This window comes from Eptatretus burgeri, chromosome 17 (assembly GCF_056783735.1).
Source record: "Eptatretus burgeri isolate ZD-2024b chromosome 17, Ebu_testis_v1, whole genome shotgun sequence".
Classification (NCBI taxonomy): domain Eukaryota; kingdom Metazoa; phylum Chordata; class Myxini; order Myxiniformes; family Myxinidae; genus Eptatretus; species Eptatretus burgeri.
This window is the reverse complement of record NC_140977.1, coordinates 39,961,548-39,978,742: the sequence shown is the minus strand read 5'-3', so window position 1 is coordinate 39,978,742 and position 17,195 is coordinate 39,961,548. Positions and strand designations below refer to the sequence as shown.

Genomic DNA, 17,195 nt, shown 5'->3' with positions numbered 1-17,195 from the left:
CAAACCACATAATTGTATCCCATTCCCATGTCATTCTTTCTTTTTTATTACAGTTTGAATTTGGAATAGTAATTTGTGGACACCGATGCGTATATTAAAGAAAACTATCCGAATCGAATCCTACCATTCAAAATGCTCGAAAGCACAGATAAATATCACAGAAAGAAGTCGAAGAGCAAATTGGAAAGTATATACTGCACCACTTGACGCAAGGTAAGGACAACATGGTAGATGTGAGGAAGTGAAATCACTGCATGGAATCCTGGAGGATGGCGAAATGACTTTCGGTTGGGTAAAGCTCATATAATACAGCCAAGAGATGAAAGTGGTACCTTGAATAACAGCTAGAGGTCGCTACAGGTCTGTCAATCTCTGTGTGAATCCTTGCGAGTGGAACAGAAGCGAAACATTGTGTTTTTGAAATTGTTCGTAATTTCAGTCTGATACGGGTGTTGACCATACTAAAACGGGTTCGTGGGTTTTCAGCAACAACAAGTCAAACCTGTATATCGTGGGTCACTTGTCAGCCCAGGGATTGAAGTGGATTATCGCTTCGATGTGTTTATGAATGCACTGAAGAACAAGAAACTTTATGAATTATGTGACAAAATGCAAAAAAAAACCACGTCATTGTACCTCTTTTGGTTTGATTGTCATAAAATTTTAAAACCGGAACAACACTTTGTGGACAGCCTGGACTTCGTTCCCAAGCCAAAAATTATCTTCATATAATCCATGGTCAGTTCACCATGTTGAATGTTTTTAATAAATCAATAAGTTGTAAAACTAATTTTACTCTTCTTTGCTTCAAGCTAAAGGTCTATAAACAACTCAAGACATTCGTTGTTGAACCACCCACTTTTGAGTGGCAAATAACATTTAAACACGACAAACATGCACGGTATCAAATATTTACCAAGTACATCCCATTGTTTGATAAAATCCTCTGCAATTTACTCTTGAGCGTGCTGACGTTTTATTAAATCAAGTGAAAACTGAAAAACACCAACCATTCCTCGTGTCATTGATGTCTCAAAACTAAACATAGAGGTCAAGAACACTAATGACTGAATGCCAATATGTTCTGAAAAATATATAACAGCAATAAACCTTTCGGATGTTATTACGAAAACGATCATCAAAAGAGAAGCAGTTACAAGCTTACATGAAGTAATGTTCAGTTTTCAGTCTTTGTGACATCTGGAAAACAATGGCCTGTGGCTAAGCAAGCAACCTTTACAAACATCTCCTAAATATGTCAAAACTCAACATGTAGGCTCTTTAAACATGTGCAAGAACAATGGCACGGTGGCCGTTTTGGAGGAGAGAGTTTGGAAGGGGTGGTGGGGGTGTGGGGAGAGTTCTTTTCCCACAGTGCTTTCCATCACCTAGTGGCCATACCTGCAAAATAAATTTAAAAAAAAACATCAGAACAAACACCAATTGTTGTAAAACAACCAACCCGATGATCACTCCTCTACTTCCATCATGAAAAATCCCTTGCCCCTCGACTAACCCCCCTTCTCCCCCACATCAGCATCGGTTAGTTTTGGTGAGCTTGATGGGTACACTAGCAAAACAGATGGGAACAAAATTACGAGAGGATTTCAAAATGCAGAATCTTCACTGGAGTATATAAGATTGCAGTAGATCTTATATATTATGAACTTTCTATATTAAGGTAGATCTGCATGCACACACACAATCACTGACCGACACACTGACCGATTGCAACAGCTTCTCCCGTCCCTTCGGAAACGGCGAGGCAGATTACGTTGCAAGGTTATACAACGGAGACAAACTGACAAATCAAGAGAAATAAATTACACTTTCAAAGCCATTTACACTGTTCTCGAATAACGGTAACACAGCAGCTTACTTCTGAAACTCCCACTCGCGGTTGTCGAGAGGGCAAACCTGTCGCGTTTTAAGCCAACGGGAAATGCAGTGGAAGTGAAAGGCATGCTGGACACACAGGAGGAAGAAGGAACAAAATTAGAGATGATAATCACCAAAATTCCAAATGAAAGCAAATACATTCAAAATTTCCTGAGAAATCAGTGGATTGGCACAAAAATTGCCAGTTCAAGACCTGTTCTTCTTCTTATTCTTCACTTATCTCTCCTGAAAATTGCTCTTCAGGTGCTTCCCCAATGTTTTGCGAGTTTTCACCTCATTACAAGCCATGTAATTAACGGACGTTTCCGCTCTTCCACGAACCTCAATATAAACATGACTGTTGCTGCTGCTGTTGTGTTACTTCTCAGTCTCCTCATTTGCATAATTTACTCTACATATACCCAAGATTAGGAACAACTTCCCCTCGTGCATAAAAATAAAAACCAACGACGTGAGAGTGTGTAAAAAAAAAAAAATCTTAACCCATGAGGTCAGTACAAGTTTACTTGTCCTCTTGCAATGTGGTTATTAAAAGATAAAATGTAATAAACTGGCGAAAGACTTGCAACAGCATGAACATAAACTTAAAAGGGAATGTTGGCTCGCATTTCGTGAAGGCACGACCAATACAATTTACTGCTGACCAGCAGGTGAAACGGGCCTCGGGGCACGGCTATGGCAGTCAGCAAGGATCAAGTTATGGTGTGCCGCCACATTAAATTGCACTCGTGGCTTAGGAATGTGTGGTTGGTTTATGTTCTGTCGTAATGGAACGCTACTTGTTGGTGTGCAAGAATGCAAGGTTGGAGGCAAATACAGTTGTGTTGTTACTACTACTACTACTACTACTACTACACCCCAATTATTCCCACCTTGTGGGCTCAGCCAGGGGGAACGACTATTCCAGCACAAATCTTTCTGTACCGGCTGGCCTGCCCTGGTGTTCGACTCTGGTAAGAATTTGAAATTAATTCAGGATGCTGGCGATAACTCGCCTACTCTTTGCGGAAGACACTGTGAGATATTTAACGTCTACCAAGGACCAATGCTGATTGACGGGTCCAGCTTAACGTCCCTCTGATGGAGGGCACACACAATGCCTCAAAATACCAGGACATTTTATAGCTGGGTCAGGATTCAAATACAAGATAAACAGCTCAATCGTGAGTGTGAGTATCTCTCAACTATCCTGCTAGCCCTTTCATTCACGAGTCTTGAAAGTATTTCCTTGAAAGTATAGAGCTACGCACAGTCTCCAAGGCCTTTGTCAGTAGCTAAACGGAACACTGCTCTCCCCTAAGAGTTGGTGCCCCAGATTCACATCTGTCTCTCGTGCATTCTGTAGCATATAAAGCTCTCAAAGTTATTGGAATCTCCCGTGATAAGGCTAAAGTAAAAGGTCTGTTGCTCTCAGATTGCAGGCACATTGGTGGTCTCTGTTTTCTACCATATATTCTCCAGCATTGCTCCCTTTGCTCTTTCAGTCATCCAACCCTCCCCAACAACTCCAGGATGCATGCCTTCTTCCAGCAAACATCTGGTTAAAATTCAAAAATCCAGGCAAACTGCACACCTCAGCTCTTTTGTTCCTCAATTCTTCCATTTTTTTTTTTTTTTTGTTTGTTTTCCTTGTCAAGGCTCGTGTGAGAGATAACACAACGCACAGCAAGGGGGGCATGAGACAAGAGGGGAGGGAGTGGGAAGGACAAAACAGTGGGGAACAGAGACATTAGGAGATCTGTGGAAGGGAGAGGGATGGGACTGTGAACATGGGGAATAGAAGATGGACATTACAGGGACTTTCAGGAAGGAAAGCAGGGAATTTGAAGGAGGTGGGCTTGGGTGGAATATCGGGGGTAGAAAAGATCGAGGATTTGGATGGGGGATGATAACAGGTGGTGGTGAACAGCTGTTTTGAAGGCCTGGAGGGAAGAATGGGAATGAATCGAGTGAGGGAGTTCATTCCAAAGGCAGGAAAAAAGAGGAATGGAAGAGTGAAGGTGAGCAGTGATTCTTGATTTTGGTAGTTTTACCAGAAGGGGGTTGTTGGCGGACCTTGAGTGCCCTGTGGAAATGTGGTGGGGACAAATCGCAGAAAGAGCAGGGGGGGGGCGAGGCTGGAGAGGAGACGGTAGAAGACAGAAAAACCACCGACCAACCTGCGGTGATTGAGTGAGAGGCCCAAAGACTCAGCCTCATTGTGGGAGATGCCAATGATCCGAAATGCCTTGGTTTCTACAGCGTGAAGCCGAGAAAGGTGGGAGGCAGGAGCAGCAGCCCAGAGGGGAGAGCAGTACTCCATCAGGCTGCGGACAAAAGCTTTGTAAGTGGTCAGGAGCTCAGGTGGGCCGAGGAAGGACTTTGCACGATGGAGGATTCCCAGTCGGCGACTGGCTTTGGAGGCGAGGTTTGAAATGTGGCTTTCCCAGGAAAGGTCATGGCAGATAGTGAGACCCAGAAGCTTGAAAGAAAAGACTTCTTCCAGAGGATTGTTGAGAAAGTGGATGGGGGGGGTCTAAACGGTCCTTTCGAAGAGACATAGTTTGAGTGTGAGATTTGTCCGCATTGAAAGACATGTTCCACGTGTTGGACCAGTTTGTGATTTTATCCAGATCTGCAGTGAGCGAAGAAGCTGCTGCTTGCCGGTCTGAGGGATGACTGATGGTACGGCAGAGGGTGGAGTCATCAGCAAAGAGATAGAGGATTTTCCAGAGAGTCGGAGAGATCATTGATGATCCATCTCTGGAAAAGCCTTGAAGATGCTGTTCTGTCTCACTCTTCCCCCTGAAATCTCCCACGATAAAACTGAGTCGATGGGCTATCACTTTGACATCACAGGCAGGTTGGTGGTCTCTATCTTCTACCGCCTCCTTTCTGGTCTTCCAACCACTGCTCTCGTCGGGCGTTGTTCCCCAGGTTTCTACAGGACGCACACGGTCAACCAGCAACCCCCTTCAAATAAAACTCTCAGTCCAGAATGTGAAAGGACAAAATCAATCAGCAGAGAGGAGGGGAAACATCACCAGCAGCAGGGATGAGGGACAACAGAGGGAGACTTGAGAAATAAGGGTGGTGAACATAGCTCACCACTCGTCTGTTCTGCTTTTCACGCCTGTGGAACCAACTTCTCCATTCTCTTCAATCTCATTCTTCCCTCAGGATCTTCAAGACAGCTGTTCACCAGCATCTGATTGTTCCCATCCAAAACAATCAACTTTTCTATCACCGTTAAAACCTCCTCAATCCTGTCTCTTCAAATTTCCAGTTTTTCCTTCCTGAGAGTTTGCTTCTGTATCCATCTTGTCCACCCTGTTTGTTCTCCCCTCACCCTCATTCTTCCCCACATCCCATATTTCTCAAGTCTCCCTCTATGCTGTCCCTCATCCCTGTTGCTGGTGATGTGTTTCCCCTCCTCTCTTTCTGCCAATTTAATTTGTTCTTTTACATCCTCATCCATTCTATGTTCTTGCTCCTCCAGAAGCCTCAACTTTGAATAAGAAAGAAGAAAAGGCATCAAGCATACAGGGTGTGATCATCTGCCATCCCAGTTTTAACCCATGGTCTTTTTCTGGCAAAAGTCTTTCACGAAACACCTGACCAAGCCGAACCATCGACTGAAGATGACAGAAATTTGTAATTTGTTCGTAGTGCCAACGATAGCTCGCTTACTCATCCTGAAGGAAACCGTGGGATCGTTAACGTTGACCAACTAATGCCAGCAGATGGTACACCAATTTTAACGTCCATCTGAGGGATGGCACATGCATGGATGCCTCTCCCTACCTGTGAAACACCAGGATGGCAGTTTATAGCTGGGCTGTGAAGCAAACCCAAGCAAGGCAGCTCAAATGAGTGTGCACATCTCTAAGTTATCCTACCAATCCCATATTGCACGTTTATTGTGACTTATTACACAAATGTCTTTGCAATTCATGCAAAAAGTACACTGAGGTTTCCTGATGTCATTGTCTAAAAAGTGATACATGTATGAATTACCACCATTAACTGGAGAAAATTATTTTTTAAACAATTAAAATCAGATAATGATAATGATAATAGTTTACATAGTTAAACACAAGTAAATGAACACATGTGCACGTACATACAAGTGTATGACCAGTTTGGCTTGGTACCGCAAGGAATTATGCCACCAGTTACAGAGAATACAATGAAAAGTGTGCACAAACCCAAACAAAAATAAACTTTCCTTCTTGTGAATATTTATATGGATATATAAAAAAGGGAAGAGCAAAACTGACATTGCATACACCCCAGGCCACGGTGCACTCTTCTGAGGTTGCTGATGCTTGGTTCGCCTGGCATTCAATACCTGCCGCAAAATAGAGCAAGGAATGTCAGGTAGCACTGCCAGAGCGATTCAACATTGAATGCCATTGAAAGGAGTCAATGATATAATTCTGATACCCATTGTCAGAAGAACAAGCAGAATCTTTCAAAAAGTACAGCATTTACTGCCAATGACCTGATTTTCATGAACACTTAAGGCAACAGACTCGCTGGGGTAATAGTTAGAGTAGCCACTAAGTCTGGGATGTCGGCGGTTCAAATCCTGACCGAGTCATACCAAAGACTTCAAAAATGGTACGTGCTACGTTCTTGCTTGATGCTCAGAATTTTGCAAAGGATAGAGCACAACCAAAACAAACTAACAAAAACCCCCATGTGTTGGCAACCATTGTGGAGGCAAGGTGAGCCAAATGATCTCCCTCCTTTGTTGAAATTTCTTGTCAGGGAACTCATGTCTATGTATATAAAGAGAGTCTGTTTGTTTGTTCCTAATAGGTTTCCAAACCCCTGGGCCAATTTTCCCCAAATTTGCTGGAGTGTATCATTTCCACAAGTGGAATGTCAACCTCCAAATAAAAACTTTCAATTATTAATCAAATTGATGTAAAAAAAAAAAACAACAACAAATAATGACGCCTTCAGGATAGATAGCATCATCTTCCGGCCAAACAAATGTGCGCAGTCCAAGCTCCGCCCCTCTCCCAGTCAAGATAGTGACACGCCACCACAGGATGAATATACCAATTTGGTCGAGGCCGTTTATTCCTGCTACGTGAAACATCCTGCAACCCATGCCTGTAGATAACAGACTTTTTGGAATGCCAGCCACATTTTCCAATCAATTTTGGATATGTAACTTTGTCAAAACATTCCCCATGGGTAGGTGCTCCTATGTTGAAAGCTTGGTGTCAATCGCTCAAGTGGTTGCAGAGAAAACGAATTTTAAAATTACCCCCCTGTGGGGGTGACGGTCATCTCTATAAGGTTTTTACTATCATAATCGATGAACCGTTGCCAGATACCTCCTAAAATGACAGACGACATAGGTTATGAAAATGGCGACTTTCACAACTTTCGTGATCTCGTGACCTTGACCTTGAATCCGGGAAAAAAATATGTCGTTGGGTATCACTCATCGACCTCGACCCACATACCAAATTTCATCAAGATCGGAAGTAAAAAGTTTTCTTTGTACCGGGAGGTGTTTTTGACCATCTTCCAGGTTACGTGGCGGTCAAACGGGACGGAAATTCAAAAATCTGTCCGGGTAGATACAAGATAATATTTTTTACTATCATAATCAATAAACACTTGCCGAATATCTTGTAGAATGGCAGACTAGATAGGTTTTGAAAATGGCGATTTTTATAACTTATGTGACCTTGACCCTGACCTTGAACCCGGACAAAAGTTATATCGTTGTGCAACACTCATCGACCTCTACCCACATACTAAGTTTCATCAAGATCGGAAAGAAAAATTGTTGACGGACGGACTGACGGACGGATGGACATTCTGTCCGGCTATATTCGGTCATCTCGGTAGAGAGGACCTAAAAACGAATAAAAGGTGAAAAAGTGATGGCGGAAGAAAACGAAAAGTGAGGGCCTCGGCCAACATGGTCAAGGATGGTGGTAAATGCCTATTATGAGTACTAACGACGAAATAACCTGATATTGATTGGGTGACCCAACTTATTATTAGTGAACGGGGATCTGTGAACTATTATTAGTGAACGGGATTAGCAAATGCAAAGTGAAAAAGGAAGGAAGAAAAGTTAACACGCACAGAGATCCATGATGTGGTTGCGGCAAATAGCGCAGTTGTCCACAACGATGTCCCAGGCCCACAGAGCCACAGCATTCCACTGCAGGGAGTGTGACAACAAGAAAAATCAATGAGTAAATCCACAACACACTCCACATTCATCTTTCCTTTGCAGCAATTCCATAAGTTTGATTTTATTTCATGAAACACAAGCAATCGTCAAGTGAAATATTGAAATACCTACATATTCGATTTTTAAAACCAGCAGATATAGCCATCAAGAACGGGTAATGGGATGGTATGGAACTTCGTAGGATGGGAGGACCAAGGAACAACAACAATCCCGTGACAATGTGCTTGAAGTGCTGCCCACCACAATGCCATGATCTCGTTCGGTCTGGCTAACGCTTTGAGAAAAGTTTACTTTCGACTGGATTGAATGAAAAATTTCAGTAAATGGTGAATTTCGATCCCGGAAGCAGAGTTGAAAGACTGTTAATTATGCCAACGAAGTTTGGTAATTATGAGCGAAGAATGAGAGGAGAGATAGGAAACGGGACAGACAGACAGACAGCATCCATTTCTTTATATAGGATAAAGATGCTTTCCACAGACAGACAAGTTAGTGTGCAAGTACCAGAACCTCGCCTGAAAAACCACATGGGAATAACACATGCACTTCAGTTTACATGACCTTGTATTGTGATGTGGTTTTAAATTAACAATCAATGCATGTTACCACAACATTATATTTTATATAGCTTGGTGAAGTATCTTGGGCTCGATGAGCAATTCAAAAACAAAAGTGTTGACCAGGAAAGCAGTGCGATTGAGACATCATCAATGCCAAGCATCTATTTGTATACGTGAGCACGTGTACAGCGTGCATACTCAGTTGTGATCAGGATGTCTCTTCACCAGGAATCGAAAATTAAAGAGCCTGTTGGTTAAGTGAAGTGAGGTTTATGCTCATTTAGGAGGTTGGGGTAGCAGGGTAGAACAAGAAAGAGAGCAGAGATTGCAGACTCTCACCAGGACTTATTTTGCGTCGTTTGTGTACTAGTGTGTTACGTCATTAATAAGATATAATTAGAACTGCCACTTTAGAAACAGTTGGCAGTGATGACCGGGTACCAAGATGTCCCCCTTCGATGCAACCCCGCCTTGATCGGACACCTGGCCATGACCCATGACGTTTTTTTATTATTCAATTGAATTCAGAATGGGATTAAAATTAATTCAATTCAAATCAAATAGAAGACCAAATAGGAACAGTCCTGCATTGGAGTCATCAGTAGGAACCCAAACAAGCAAAGAGCAAACATGTAGTCATCAGGAGGAACTTGGAAAGGATTAGCATTTCAGCTGCTACTCCTCCACCATTAAACCCATCCAGGCACAGCCAAGTGAGCCTTATTAGAATTTTTTTTTTTTTATCATTCTGGCTGCCAGATCATGTGTCCAATCAAGTTGAAATTTAAAACATGTATTCCCCATCACTACTAGGTCACAATTGTGAAGTTTTACGTCGATTGATTAAGCAGTTCCAGAGAAAACATAATTTACTATTTCTCCTTAAATCCAATATGGCTGCCAAACCATGCGACTTCTCAATTATTCCTTAACAACCTTGTACACACATGCCTTGGGGAACATTTGTGTGAAGTTTCCCCTCGATCTGTCCAGCCATTCTGGAGAAGATTTCTATATGTGTTAGGGTAAATCCAATACGGCTGCCAAACCATGTGACCAATGACGTCCATCATATGTATGAACCTTGTTTTTGATGTGAACAAGATTTTTGAAGGTTTTATTAAAAAAAAAAAAAAACAATATGGCTGCCGAAACACGTGACTGATATCATTAAATAAAAAGTTTTGTGGACCATTTTATCTCTCGATGACCCTCAAAATTTTCAAGCTGATCGGATGTAGTGTTCTACAAATGCAATTATGTCGTAACGAAGGCACATATGACGTCATAAAAAAATCCCTCATTCCCCATGAGGAGTACTTGCTATGTGCCAAGTTGCAATTTTGTCCTTGGTGTGGTTTCAGAGATACAGAGGTTCAAAGTTTTTCTGTTTTCCAACATGACTGCCACACCACATGATCTATGACATCATAATGATCATTAAAACATTCCACACGAGTAGTCACACCAATGGTGAAAATTTTGTCTCAATCCGACAAGCAGTTGCGGAGAAAAACAGGAAAGTTCTGTGCGGACTAACAAAGAAACAGAGACAGACAGACAGACAAACAAGAAGACGTCGTGCAGATGCAAGATCCAAAAACCAAATTTGACCTCAAAAATAAATGGTGGTTGAATTTAACGACTAAATATGCAACTCTTCTTCAAATTTCTTGTGAATCGGATGAAAATTGAGAATTCCAGCTGATGATGACCTTTTGGTCGATGCTGATCTCAATAATAATTGGAGGTTGAATTCAGTGACCTGATATGAAAATCCTCTTCAAATTTCAAGTCGATGGGATGAAAATTGAGGAATTTAGAAATACACCTGAGTTGTTGACGTTTTGATCTCGAAAACAATAAACTTCTTCCTTGTGACAAACTCTACCATGTGTGAAGTTTCGTGAAGATCGGTATAAAATTGTGACCTGTAGGCGATAGACAGCGAAACAGACAGACAGATGGAGAAAAAAAAAATCGACTGACCAATATACAGTACTTGAAAAAGATTTGATTTTGCAAGTAACAAACAAACAGAACAAAATGCAATACCCTCTCCTTCGGCGAGGGTAGAAAAGGAAACGCCAGGTGCCGTGCGGGGTGGAAAAGGGGATGCCAGGTGCCGTGCGGGGTGGAAAAGGGGATGCCAGGTGCCATGCGGGGTGGAAAAGGGGATGCCAGGTGCCATGCGGGGTGGAAAAGCAAACGCCAGGTGTCGTGCGGGGTGGAAAAGGGGATGCCAGGTGCCATGCGGGGTGGAAAAGGGGATGCCAGGTGCCATGCGGGGTGGAAAAGGGGATGCCAGGTGCCATGCGGGGTGGAAAAGCAAACGCCAGGTGTCGTGCGGGGTGGAAAAGGGGATGCCAGGTGCCGTGCGGGGTGGAAAAGGGGACGCCAGGTGCCGTTCGGGGTGGAAAAGGAAACGCCAGGTGCCGTGCACGGTGGAAAAGGGGATGCCAGGTGCCGTGCGCGGTGGAAAAGGGGATGCCAGGTGCCGTGCGCGGTGGAAAAGGGAATGCTAGGTGCTGTGCGGGGTGGAAAAGGGGACGCCAGGTGCTGTGCGGGGTGGAAAAGGAAACGCCAGATGCCGTGCGCGGTGGAAAAGGGAACGCCAGGTGCCGTGCGGGGTGGAAAACGGGACGCCAGGTGCTGTGTGCGGTGGAAAAGGGAACGCCAGGTGCTGTGTGCGGTGGAAAAGGGAACGCCAGGTGCTGTGTGCGGTGGAAAAGGGAACGCCAGGTGCCGTGCGCGGTGGAAAAGGGGACGCCAGGTGCTGTGCGGGGTGGAAAGGGAACGCCAGGTGCCGTGCGCGGTGGAAAAGGGAACGCCAGGTGCCGTGCGGGGTGGAAAACGGGACGCCAGGTGCTGTGTGCGGTGGAAAAGGGAACGCCAGGTGCCGTGCGCAGTGGAAAAGGAAACGCCAGATGCCGTGCGGGGTGGAAAACGGGACGCCAGGTGCTGTGTGCGGTGGAAAAGGGAACGCCAGGTGCCGTGCGCGGTGGAAAAGGGAACGCCAGGTGCCGTGCGTGGTGGAAAAGGGGACGCCAGGTGCCGTGCGTGGTGGAAAAGGGGACGCCAGGTGCCGTGCGGGGTGGATAAGGGGACGCCAGATGCCGTGCGCGGTGGAAAAGCAAACGCCAGGTGCCGTGCATGGTGGAAAAGGGGACGCCAGGTGCCGTGCGTGGTGGAAAAGGAAACGCCAGGTGCCGTGCGTGGTGGAAAAGGGGACGCCAGGTGCCGTGCCGGGTGGATAAGGGGACGCCAGGTGCCGTGCGTGGTGGAAAAGCAAACGCCAGGTGCCGTGCGTGGTGGAAAAGGGGACGCCAGGTGCCGTGCCAGGTGGATAAGGGGACGCCAGGTGCCGTGCGTGGTGGATAATGGGACGCCAGGTGCCGTGCGTGGTGGAAAAGGGGGACGCCAGGCATCAGGGGGCAGAAAAACTGCGAAGGGCATCAGGGATGCCAGATCGTCAAGTAAGGAATTAGCATGTCCCATTTTAAATGTTTGGTTGGACTGGGCCCAGGTTCAAACCACCGACCTCCCTGACCTACAGGGAGCGGATGTTCCATGACACCACCGAGTCTGTTTGAAGGTAAATATCCAATTCTAGTTTAACTTCCACTACCTTTCCAGAGGGACCATCCCATGCATTAAGCACTCCGAGTCGAACACCTCGTCCAAACTCTCCACTTCTTTCCTCTCAGGCCATGTCCTCTGGTCCCCTCTCAGGCCATGTCCTCTGGTCCCCTCTCAGGCCATGTCCTCTGGTCCCCTCTCAGGCCATGTCCTCTGGTCCCCTCTCAGGCCATGTCCTCTGGTCCCCTCTCAGGCCATGTCCTCTGGTCCCCTCTCAGGCCATGTCCTCTGGTCCCCTCTCAGGCCATGTCCTCTGGTCCCCTCTCAGGCCATGTCCTCTGGTCCCCTCTCAGGCCATGTCCTCTGGTCCCCTCTCAGGCCATGTCCTCTGGTCCCCTCTCAGGCCATGTCCTCTGGTCCCCTCTCAGGCCATGTCCTCTGGTCCCCTCTCAGGCCATGTCCTCTGGTCTCCTCTCAGGCCATGTCCTCTGGTCCCCTCTCAGGCCATGTCCCCTGGTCCCCTCTCAGTCCGTGTCCCCTGGTCCCCTCACACTCCATTCTAATGAAACTTTCTGCACCTATTCCGTCTCCCCCCTTCATCATGTTCAACATCTCCATAAGATCCTGTCCAAATCGCCTCCTTTTTCCATGTAATAAATCCCACCTCCTGCAGTCGCTTCGTCGAGCTGTGAAACAGAATTTTAATATTTAAAGGACGTGAAGGAAACTAAAAAACAAATCTCCTCATTAACTAGTGACTTCGTTCGTTTACCAATTACCTTCTTCACTTCAAACCGCTTCTTCCCTCCTGAAGTCGCCGACGAAGAGGTTGGAGCATCGACTTCCATCGCTGCAGCCATTCTCCAGACTCCAGTTAATAGTTGTACTGACTTTGATTTAAAATAATAACTTGTAACGCACCAACCACTGTAAATTCTGATTCGAGGTTACTTCAAACAACGCTTCTCAACTCCAAAGGCCTTCCTTCCGTTTAATCCACAATTTCTGTATTTAATTTACTTGACGCGTTCGCACAGTCCGGAAAGATGTACAACTCGGGTTCTAAAGTTTATTATTACCTCAGCGATTACATAACGTATTAATGTTTAAAAAGGCGCAAAATATTGGACTTCTCAAGGGCAGTGCCCACCCGAGCTAGCATTTCTCTGTTATACACCTCAAAACAACATCAGGACATCGAGTTCAGGAAAAAGGGAATTGGTGACCGTAAAACAAAGGAGAAAAAACATGATATCTGAAAAAGATAATAACTATCACTGTTGTGGCTTTACAGTAAAATGTTACTCTTGTCACACACGACACACACACACACACACACACACACACACACACACACACACACACACACACACACACACGACACACCACACACAACACACCACACACACACACACACCACACACACACACACACGACACACACACACACACACACGACACACACACACACACACACACACACACACACACACACACACACACACACACACACACACACACACACACACAGACACACACACACACACACACACACACACACGACACACACACACACACACACACACACACACACACACACACACACACACACACACACACACACACACACACACACACACACACACACACACACACATCGTGACACTAATATTGTTGGATCTCACGACCGTCCGCCAGGGGGGGCAATTCTGGAAGATGTGATGACGTGACTCAGATATTTGAGTATTAACAATTTACAGGCAAATATCGGAAAACAAGGATTATAATTTAAATTTACATCTTTACTATAATTCACAGACCGGTGTTTGCGGGTTTGTTTGTGGGTTTGTTTGTGGGTTTGTTTGTGTGTTTGTTTGCGTGTTTGTTTGTGGGTTTGTTTGTGTGTTTGTTTGTGTGTTTGTTTGTGGGTTTGTTTATGGGTTTGTTTGTGTGTTTGTTTAAGGGTTTGTGTGTGGGTTTGTTTGTGTGTTTGTTTATGGGCTTGTTTGTGGGTTTGTTTGTGGGTTTGCTTGTGTGTTTGTTTGCGTGTTTGTGGGTTTGTTTGTGGGTTTGTTTATGGGTTTGTTTGTGTGTTTCTTTGCGGGTTTGTTTGTGTGTTTGTTTGCGTGTTTGTTTGTGGGTTTGTTTATGGGTTTGTTTGTGTGTTTGTTTGTGGGTTTGTTTATGGGTTTGTTTGTGTGTTTGTTTATGGGTTTGTTTGTGGGTTTGTTTGTGTGTTTGTTTATGGGTTTGTTTGTGGGTTTGTTTGTGGGTTTGTTTGTGTGTTTGTTTGCGTGTTTGTGGGTTTGTTTGTGGGTTTGTTTATGGGTTTGTTTGTGTGTTTGTTTGCGGGTTTGTTTGTGTGTTTGTTTGCGTGTTTGTTTGTGGGTTTGTTTGTGGGTTTGTTTGTGGGTTTGTTTGCGTGTTTGTTTATGGGTTTGTTTGTGGGTTTGTTTGTGGGTTTGTTTGTGGGTTTGTTTGTGGGTTTGTTTGCGTGTTTGTTTATGGGTTTGTTTGTGGGTTTGTTTGTGGGTTTGTTTGTGTGTTTGTTTGCGTGTTTGTTTGCGTGTTTGTTTGTGGGTTTGTTTGCGTGTTTGTTTATGGGTTTGTTTGTGGGTTTGTTTGTGGGTTTGTTTGTGTGTTTGTTTGCGTGTTTGTTTGTGGGTTTGTTTGTGGGTTTGTTTATGGGTTTGTTTGTGTGTTTGTTTGTGGGTTTGTTTGTGGGTTTGTTTATGGGTTTGTTTGTATGTTTGTTTGTGGGTTTGTTTGTGTGTTTGTTTATGGGTTTGTTTGTGGGTTTGTTTGTGGGTTTGTTTGTGTGTTTGTTTGCGTGTTTGTTTGTGGGTTTGTTTATGGGTTTGTTTGTTTGTGTGTTTGTTTGTGTGTTTGTTTGTGTGTTTGTTTATGGGTTTGTTTGTGTGTTTGTTTGTGGGTTTGTTTGTGGGTTTGTTTATGGGTTTGTTTGCGTGTTTGTTTGTGGGTTTGTTTGTGTGTTTGTTTGTGTGTTTGTTTGTGGGTTTGTTTGTGTGTTTGTTTGCGTGTTTGTTTGTGTGTTTGTTTGTGGGTTTGTTTGCGTGTTTGTTTGCGTGTTTGTTTGTGTGTTTGTTTGTGTGTTTGTTTGTGTGTTTGTTTGTGTGTTTGTTTGTGTGTTTGTTTGTGGGTTTGTTTGTGTGTTTGTTTGTGTGTTTGTTTGTGGGTTTGTTTGCGTGTTTGTTTGTGGGTTTGTTTGTGGGTTTGTTTGTGTGTTTGTTTGCGTGTTTGTTTGTGTAATTGATTGTGGGCTTGATTGCGTGTTTGTTTGTGTGTTTAATTGTGTGTTTGTTTGCGTGTTTGTTTGTGGGTTTGTTTGCGTGTTTGTTTGTGTGTTTGTTTGTGGGTTTGTTTGCGTGTTTGTTTCTGGGTTTGTTTGTGTGTTTGTTTGTGGGTTTGTTTGTGTGTTTGTTTGTGGGCTTGCTTGCGTGTTTGTTTGTGGGTTCGTTTGTGGATTTGTTTGCGTGTTTGTTTGTGTGTTTGTTTGAGTGTTTGTTTGTGGGTTTGTTTGCGCGTTTGTTTGTGTGTTTGTTTGTGGGTTTGTTTGCGTGTTTGTTTGTGTGTTTGTGTGTTTGTTTGTGTGTTTGTTTGTGGGTTTGTTTGCGTGTTTGTTTGCGTGTTTGTTTGTGTGTTTGTTTGTGTGTTTGTTTGTGGGTTTGTTCGCGTGTTTGTTTTGTGCTGTATCATGTGATTGGGATTTCGTATATCATGACTCGCCCACTCGGGATGACAGTGATGTACATCCGGACGCACAATAAAGCGGAGTTACTGCTAACACTCTTGCTTCCCATGTTCCGCTGCACCTCGGACACCACATATTTGTGTGTTTGTTTGTGTGTTTGTTTGCGGGTTTATTTGCGGGTGCGGTGGAAAAGGGAACGCCAGGTGCTGTGTGCGGTGGAAAAGGGAACGCCAGGTGCTGTGTGCGGTGGAAAAGGGAACGCCAGGTGCCGTGCGCGGTGGAAAAGGGGACGCCAGGTGCTGTGCGGGGTGGAAAGGGAACGCCAGGTGCCGTGCGCGGTGGAAAAGGGAACGCCAGGTGCCGTGCGGGGTGGAAAACGGGACGCCAGGTGCTGTGTGCGGTGGAAAAGGGAACGCCAGGTGCCGTGCGCAGTGGAAAAGGAAACGCCAGATGCCGTGCGGGGTGGAAAACGGGACGCCAGGTGCTGTGTGCGGTGGAAAAGGGAACGCCAGGTGCCGTGCGCGGTGGAAAAGGGAACGCCAGGTGCCGTGCGTGGTGGAAAAGGGGACGCCAGGTGCCGTGCGTGGTGGAAAAGGGGACGCCAGGTGCCGTGCGGGGTGGATAAGGGGACGCCAGATGCCGTGCGCGGTGGAAAAGCAAACGCCAGGTGCCGTGCATGGTGGAAAAGGGGACGCCAGGTGCCGTGCGTGGTGGAAAAGGAAACGCCAGGTGCCGTGCGTGGTGGAAAAGGGGACGCCAGGTGCCGTGCCGGGTGGATAAGGGGACGCCAGGTGCCGTGCGTGGTGGAAAAGCAAACGCCAGGTGCCGTGCGTGGTGGAAAAGGGGACGCCAGGTGCTGTGCCAGGTGGATAAGGGGACGCCAGGTGCCGTGCGTGGTGGATAATGGGACGCCAGGTGCCGTGCGTGGTGGAAAAGGGGGACGCCAGGCATCAGGGGGCAGAAAAACTGCGAAGGGCATCAGGGATGCCAGATCGTCAAGTAAGGAATTAGCATGTCCCATTTTAAATGTTTGGTTGGACTGGGCCCAGGTTCAAACCACCGACCTCCCTGACCTACAGGGAGCGGATGTTCCATGACACCACCGAGTCTGTTTGAAGGTAAATATCCAATTCTAGTTTAACTTCCACTACCTTTCCAGAGGGACCATCCCATGCATTAAGCACTCCGAGTCGAACACCTCGTCCAAACTCTCCACTTCTTTCCTCTCAGGCCATGTC

The 17,195-nt window shown here is 45.4% G+C and overlaps 1 protein-coding gene across 1 annotated transcript; it reads right to left on the bottom strand.

The window, feature by feature from the left end:
* Positions 1-952: 952 nt before the first annotated feature.
* RBX1 (ring-box 1) lies at positions 953-13,279 on the bottom strand. The gene is made up of 5 exons (XM_085863419.1): positions 13,026-13,279; positions 7,996-8,074; positions 6,159-6,229; positions 1,880-1,965; positions 953-1,401 (listed from the first exon to the last, which is right to left on the bottom strand). Exons 1-5 carry the CDS (start codon positions 13,104-13,106, stop codon positions 1,389-1,391), a joined length of 330 nt encoding a protein of 109 aa, XP_085719545.1. The 5' UTR covers positions 13,107-13,279; the 3' UTR covers positions 953-1,388.
* Between the last annotated feature and the right edge of the window lie 3,916 nt (positions 13,280-17,195).

Bases quoted from the DNA above. Each gene is read 5' to 3' on its own strand.
- RBX1 (XM_085863419.1), bottom strand. From the start codon at position 13,106: ATGGCTGCAGCGATGGAAGTCGATGCTCCAACCTCTTCGTCGGCGACT. The intron at 8,075-13,025 runs GTAATTGGTAAA...CACTCCCTGCAG, and splicing joins AGCGGTTTGAAGTGAAGAAG to TGGAATGCTGTGGCTCTGTG. The intron at 1,966-6,158 runs GTCAGTTTTGCT...CTGTGTGTCCAG, and splicing joins TGGCCTGGGGTGTATGCAAT to CATGCCTTTCACTTCCACTG.